This window comes from Arvicanthis niloticus, chromosome 5, assembly GCF_011762505.2.
Source record: "Arvicanthis niloticus isolate mArvNil1 chromosome 5, mArvNil1.pat.X, whole genome shotgun sequence".
NCBI classification, from domain to species: Eukaryota; Metazoa; Chordata; class Mammalia; order Rodentia; family Muridae; genus Arvicanthis; species Arvicanthis niloticus.
The window spans coordinates 100345958-100353536 of NC_047662.1; the positions used below are offsets into that span (position 1 = coordinate 100345958).

The 7579-nt window shown below is 48.5% G+C and overlaps 1 protein-coding gene across 1 annotated transcript; it reads right to left on the reverse strand.

The window, feature by feature from the left end:
- Nucleotides 1–1074: 1074 nt before the first annotated feature.
- Ccin (calicin) lies at nt 1075–6619 on the reverse strand. Its single transcript, XM_034503539.2, has one exon. The coding sequence runs from the start codon at nt 3828–3830 to the stop codon at nt 2064–2066; it is 1767 nt and encodes a 588-aa protein (XP_034359430.1). The 5' UTR covers nt 3831–6619; the 3' UTR covers nt 1075–2063.
- Between the last annotated feature and the right edge of the window lie 960 nt (nt 6620–7579).

Sequence of the window (7579 nt, forward strand, 5' to 3'; positions counted from 1 at the left end):
TAGTTCTGAAATGTAATTTATAGTATACTGACCATCTCAAAATTCTTCATAATGAACATCATCTCAAATGGTCTCGAAGGCCAGAGCTCTGGATGAGCACAGCCGGGTGGCTCTGGCCCGAGAGCTCTCCTGAGGCTGAAGTCAAGACACAGCCCTTGAAAATTTCACTGAGGCAGGACAAGGCTCCTACAACACAGAACTTGGCTTTCTTCAGAGTGAGGGAAGAAAGTGGGAATGAGCAAGCCAGAAGCCATGATAATTCTTAAACAGTTTTTATTGAGATAGGATTTACATGTTTCCTATATTCAAATAGGCCTACTGCTGTTTTGCTTGCATGTCTGTTGTGTCTGTCCATGCACCATGTGCAGTGACCATTGAGGCCAGAAGGAGGGAATCTCAGGATCTGGAGTGACATATGGTTGTGAGCCACCAGGTTGTGCTGTGAATCAAGCCTGGGTCCTTGGCAAGAGCAGCCAGTGCCCTTAACCACTGACCTATCTCTCCAGCCCACAACCCCTTTTGAACCAGGGACTCCCTCTGCAGCCCAGCCAGCCCTGAGCCGCACTGTGTAACCCAGGCTCGTCTTAACTGCTGAGATTATAGGCAGGAGCCACGGGTTCACCAAGGTGTATTTTTTTAAATAAGTCAATTATAGAGAGTGTAAATTATTTCTCATACAGCTTTTTAAAAACAATTCTGTTGCATTTCTGAATTATACGATTTGGACCAAAATATTCCAATTTTGAATTCCAGACTTTATACCTGTTATCTAAAGAGGTAATTTAGAAAAAGACTGGGAATTCTTTAGGCAATTGGTTTTTATAAGAGGACCTTCTTGACACCAGGTTTTACCCTCTGGTGGCATCCTGACGCAATGAATCTTGGGAATATTTGGATGGAGCAAGGCTTATCCTTTAACAAGGTAACTCTGAGTCAGGTGTGGGAGTACACACCGTGATCCCAGCACTAGAAGCTACAATGAAACAGTAGCTAAAGGCAAGGGGATTGTCATTCCAGGCTAGCCTCAGCTACATAGTGAGGTCTGAGCTACAGAATGAGATCCGGTGACGGGGGTGGGCTGGGGAGGGGTGTCCTCAGCACAATGTATGGTGGGGACTATCTGTCCTGGGTATTCCACTCATTAAAAGTTCACACTTACACTATTAGGTTGGTAGCCTCGCTATGTTACAGAAAAGGAAATTAAGGCACAAAGATATAAATTAATTTACCTGTAATAAACTAGTGGGTTCTTGAACTGGTACCTGAGCATACCTCCCAATCCCATTACAGCTTCACTCCACTATGGATATGGACGTCTTTCTTCTCCCGTTACTGTAGCTTGTCCACCCCCAATTCAAACCACACATTCCTGAGAAAGTTCTCCGTGAACATCTCCAACTAGAAGCAGTTGTAAGCAATCCTCAACTTCCCCCCAAAGGAGACATAAACCACCCTAGGTACACAAATACAACAGGCCATTGCCCTGCTTGTCCCTGGACTTGCCCACACACCTCCTTCTTCCCCAGCCCCCAAGCCTGCTCTCTCAGATTTGGGATAGGTCCTTGCCTGTCTTCCAAGAAGACCTGAGGCAAACACGTCCTAGAAGAGCCTGTGACAGCACAACTCTGAGCACAGATGACTATGATAGCAGATCCTTGAGAGGTGACTACAGGAATAAGGGTGGGGAGCACTCAAACATCCCTAGCCCAGAGTCTGAGAGGAACTGCAATCCCACTACCACCAAGGATTATTTTTCCTGCCTCAGTTTAGAGATCTCCAGTGCCGGAATAAATAAATAAATAAATAAATAAATAAATAAATAAATAAAATAAAATCTACCTACTGTAGATCACCAACCAGAAACTCCATCTCTGCTAGTTACTGCCACTGAGACATTAACCCTGAATTCTACCCACTGGGAACATCCATAGCCCAGAGTTTCACTTTCAGACCCAAGCACTAACCACCACTAAAAGGAACACAAAGCCACACTCCTTTCTTGCTCTCTGTTATTAAATTGTGAATAATAATGCATTTACTTATTCTCCCACTTAAAAAGTTGTTTAAATTCTTTGAAGAATCTTGCAAGGCAGTTTGGCTAGACAACAGGCAGGACAATCCAGTGCCTCGGGTGGGCAGGCAAGGGTCTTCCATTCACCTATCTTTTGGTCCAGCAAGTAAGCATTAGGATTGATGGTGTAGTCTTTCGTCTGGACATCGCTGGCTGTGGTGACACCCCCACATACAAATACCTTGCTGTCTCCAATGGTGCAGATAGCGTGGGATACATCCAAGGGACAACTGTTGGGCAACAGAGGTACTGAGGTTGTCGACTTGTTGGCCTTTATCTTCTGTAAGTTGATTTCCACGCTCTGCCTGTGACTGTGTACACGGAGGATGTTGTCCTGATGGAAGGAGAGCAGGGGCCGGTGGTTGAATTCTATGGGGAAAGTGATACACTGGACCACTTCCCCTGTACAAGTGTCAAAGCAGTCCACTACACCGACTCGGGAGATGTAGCCCTTCACCAGGCATCGCCCAGTGACAATGTACAGGTTTCGGTCACCCTTGGTGATCACTGCTGTGCCGTCCATGGGAATACTCATCTTCCCTGCCAAGCACCAGGCTTCCTTGCGTTCATCATAGCGATAGATGTTAGAGACGTACCGGCGTGGGGCAATGCTCCCACCCACTGAGTAAACTGTTCCCCCACAGGTCACCATGGTGTGGAAGACAAGCCCAATGGGCAGGTCAGGTAGCTTGGTCCAGGAATTGTCGTCCATATCATACCGCCATGCTGTCTTCAGTCCTGAAATCTGCTCAGTGGTGCCGCCAGATATGTAGATGTAACGGCCAGCAGCAGTAGCACTGAGCGCAGCTGCCCGGTACGGCATCTCTGAGAGTTTCAGCCACAGGTTCTCCTGGATGATATACGCAAACACTCCATCGTTGAACTTGCCATGGGCCTTCTGGCCACCAAGGATGACCACTGAATCAAGCAGGGCCCCTTTCCGCTGGTAGGTCAGCAGGCTGCACGGGCGTTCCTGCTTGCGGTCCATCAGGACACTTTCGATCAAGGTCGCGTGGGCGGAGTTGTTCTCCAAGCCCATCAGCTTGTTGCTGGCAAACATCAGCGTCTTGTTGGAGACAGCATTGAGATTGATGTAATTGAAGAACTTCTTGAAGTATTTTTCCCGCTCCTCCTTCCGGAAGTACACCCAATTGATGAGTGCGCTGAGAGCCTGGTCCTCATTGAGCACGTGAAGGTTTTCATCACGGAGGAGGCGGCCGAAGATGACAGGTGGGCAGCGCATGAAGTGCATAGAGCCCTCAGGACTGGCCCAGAAGTGGAAGTTGTCACGAATGCCAGAGTAGGCCAAGTCTGATACTTCTTTGAGCTCGAACAGCTCAGCCAAGAAGAGATAGCGCAAGCAGTTGACGCGGCGAATGGATTTAATAAGGAAGTCATTGCAGTGAATCCGAAGGCGTGGGGTATTGAAATACTGAGCGCCCCGGAGCAGCTCCTCCACATTTTGCTCTGAGATCACCACTTTGCCGCTGTAGAAGTAGTCCAGGAGCTGGTCCACTGTGGCTGGACTCAGGTAGTTGGGGTCAATGGTGATGTAAAGTTCATCGGTGGTCTTCATGTCGTTGCTGGAGATGAGACTTTTCACTAGGGGAGAGACGGCAGCCAGCACGTTGCGATGTGCGAAGAAGACATGGTGGTCCACAGTCAGGGCCATGTCCCAGTACTCTTTGCGCTTCCTCTGTTTGTTCAGGTTTTGCAGCACAAAGCTGTTGTAGTTTTTCTCTGTGAATTCCAGTTTCATGGTGCTTCTTGTTGGCTGAGTCAGAAGATCGATCGGTAGGTAGCAGGTACTGGAGGGCAGACTTTTTCAGGCCTTTGGGATTTGTACTGATGGTTGTTTGCAGAGCAGCTAACCAGAGAGGAGTGGGCGTGGGAGAGAGGGTGATGTCATAGAATGGATGAAGTAATCATAATGCAGCCCCCTCCCCACCCCCAGGCCTTTGTCAGAGGCATGGAGCCTTTCTCTCCCCAGAGCTTCAGAGGAAGCTCAGGAATGGGGCCATGGTGTCCCCCTGGGGCTTTCAATCTGAACTGGTTTGGGTGGGACAGAGGGCGCTGTGGAGAGTGAAAATACGGGGGTGGGAGGAGAGCTTACCATTATCTAGAAGCCTTTCTTTTAACCAGGAGGCTGAAGTCCTGCTGAGAAAGGACTCCCCCGTGTCACAGAGGCAGTTAGAGGCAGAGCAGACCTGGAACTCCCACAGTGTGTCGGGATTACCCCCTTTCAACCCTCCAGGAAGCGGGAACCACCCAGTTTTCTTGGTTCAATTCTTAGGCCCTAAAGGCCCCTTTTCTACCAAGGTTCCTGGATGTCTGAGAAGACAATTCTGACCGCAGTAGTCAGAATACCGTTTTCATTAAGAATGGAGAAGTAGGTGACACTCACTGGAGCAGAAATGGAGGGGCTAGCCAGCCCTAGGAAGATGGGAGGACTTGGAAACGCCCTGTTCGATTTCCAAGTATCTAGTAAAATGCTGGAGAATGTGCCTGTTCTGGTCTCTCCATTCCGAGTTACCAGTTCACTTAGGTCTCAGATTTCTCTTCTGTGAGATGAGAATAATACTCGCTTTAAAGTGCAGAAGACGCAGTGCTTAGCTTGTAGCAAAACGTTCAAATAAATGCCAGCTCTTGTTTCTTAGTATTTCCTCAGCTATGAGCATCCCCGAAGCTCTCGACGGGTTATAGGAGCCTGCTTCGGCCGCACGGTGGCGCTGCAGGGTCACCTCCGGGCCAGGAGCACGCGGCCTGAGAGCTCAGCCTCTCCAATGGCTTAGAGATGCCCCTTTCTGCCTGATTTGTCCCGCCTAAGGCTCCTTTGTGTAGAAGCGACTCAGAAACGCACACGTCTGGACCCGGGGCTCACAGTGTGTTCTCATTTTACAGATGTGGACAGAGCCCGTCGATGCTGTATGACGATAGCGAAGAGCCATGCTGGGAACTCGTAGGAAGAACCGTGGTATATGGACCCTTGTACTGGTCAGGAGGACCTGACTCAGACCCTGATTTCCACTCTGGGCTCCAAGCCTCACTCCGGACCTTCTGGTCCTCCTGAATGCCCCTCCCAGAGAGACTGTCCCATTCCCACCACTCTCCGGCCACTCTCGAGCCCTCTCACTGGCTTTGGTTCTCATTCATCTTTCTGTTCCACACCTAAGCCTTTTCCTTATCTAGGAACTTGGTAATTTGAAGTTTGTTTGTTTGTTTTCATTACAGGGTTTCTCTGTGTAGCCTTGGCTGTCCTGGAACCGCTCTGTAGACTAGGCTGGCCTTGAACTCAGAGATCTACCTATCTCTGCCTCCCTGGTGCTGGGATTAATTGTTTTTTTTTTTTTTAAATTTTTTTAATTTAATTAATTTATTTATTTGGCTTTTCGAGACAGGGTTTCTCTGTATAGCCCAGGCTGTCCTGGAACTCACTCTGTAGACCAGGCTGGCCTTGAACTCAAAAATCTGCCTGCCTCTGCCTCCCAAATGCTGGGATTAAAGGCGTGCACCACCACTGCCCGGCTGAAGTTTATTTTTAAAATAATTACACTTTAATAGTAAAGTTATACATCTTGATACCTGATTTCAGGAACAGATAGTCTCTTCGAATGTGATACCTGTGACTTCTGTCTCCCCATTTGGAGTACGTAGGTTCCAGCCCCACTAAGAGAATTCATGTGACTCAGTTCCCCCACTGCCCAGTCAGCGCTCTCTCTCTCTCTCTCTCTCTCTCTCTCTCTCTCTCTCTCAGAATTTTCTCTCTCTCAGAATTTCAGCTCTGCATACTTCTCCAGGTCTCATCACCTGAGAAACAGGACCACTTGGCTAGAGGAAGCATCGGCTGATAAGGATGTTTGAATCCAGTGGCTTCCTAACTGTCAGATCCCACTTCCTGGGAAGGTCATCAGATCCCAGAGCAGCAGGACAGAAATGAGCTCATTCCAGCCTCCAGCTGGAGATCATGGAGGTCTGGGAGGACCTGACAGACCTGACTAAGGCCAGGAAGAAGAGGCTTGTTCAACTGGAGATCATCTGCCACATTCTCTGGTCTCAAGTGCAGAGCTCACCGTCCTCAACAAACTCAAGACTAAAAGCTCAGAATCCGTTACTCGGCAGGCAGAAGCAGGAAGAACTCTGAGCTCAGAAGTTTAAGGTCAGCCTGGGCAACATAGACTTTAAAACAAAACAAAACAAAAATTGAGGTGTGGTGGTCCACATGTGTAGACCTTAAAATTAAACAAAAAGTGGGGTGTGAGAGTCCATGTGTCTCAGCTCTTGGAGATTGGGGAAGGCCCTAAACTCAGCCTGGGGCAACATAATAGACTGTTTCAGAGTTAAAATTAAGAGGTAAGAGCTCATTAGTCTGGGCTGGGCTAAAGCTCGGTGGGTAGAATTCGTGCCTGTCATGCACAAAGCCGTAGGCTTGATTCCTAGAACCACATAAGCTTGGAATAGTGGCACATGCCTGCAATCCAAGCGCTTTAGAGATGGAGGCAGGAGGGTTGGGAGTTCAAGGTCACCTTTAGTTATATAGTCTTAAGTTCTAGACTACTTGAGATTTTAAAAAAAAAGGTGTTGGACGGATGCTGTTGAGGTCGCTCTGCAGGTAAAATGTCTGTCCAGCAAGCCTGATCACCAAATTCAACTCCTGGAACCCACATAAAGGCAGAAGGACACAGTGTGTCCACAAAGTTGCCCTCTTTCCTACACAAGCTATATACAGTTTTGTTTTGTTTAGAGATGGGGTTTCGGTTGACCTGGATGCATCTGGAAAGAAGGAACCTTAGTTGAGAAAAAGACCTCATTCTATTGACTTGTATGCAAGTCTGGGAGGCGTTGCTTGATTCATGATCAATGGGGGAGGGCCCAGCTCACTATTGGTTGGTGCCATCCTTGGGCAGGTCGCCCAGAGAACAGGCTGGGCAGCCAGTGAATGGCATTCCTCCGTGGGCTCTGTTTTAGTTCCTGCCTCTAAATTCCATGCCCTGCCCTCCACAATGAGGAGGTTAAATGTACCAGAAGTGTAAGCTGCAAGAGCCCTTTCCTCCCCAAGCTGCTTTTGGTCAAGGCATTTTACCACAGTAATAAAACACCTAAGACACAGGGTCTCTTTATGTAGCCCCGCCTGTCCTAGAACTTGTTAGCCCAGGCTGGCTTGGAATTCATGGAGAACTGTCTGTGTCTGCCTCTGCTTCAGCTGGAACTAAAGGTGTGCATCCCCATACCTGGTTAGTGAGATGCTCTTTAGAGTTAAAGAAGGAATGAGCCGGGGCAGGAGAATTGCCAAATTGAAGCCAGCTTAGTCTACATAGCAAGTGCTAGGACAGCCAGCGCTACTCTGTGATGACAGAATTTAAAAAGGAAAGTGGGTGTGGCTCTGCCCATCTGCCAGCCAGTATTGCTTGCTGGCTCTTCCCCAGTCCTGGAAAGCAGCTTTTTCCTTAGACCCAACCAACTGTGGAAACAGACTCTAGCTCTCTAAGCTTCACACCAGCTTCCCACCTG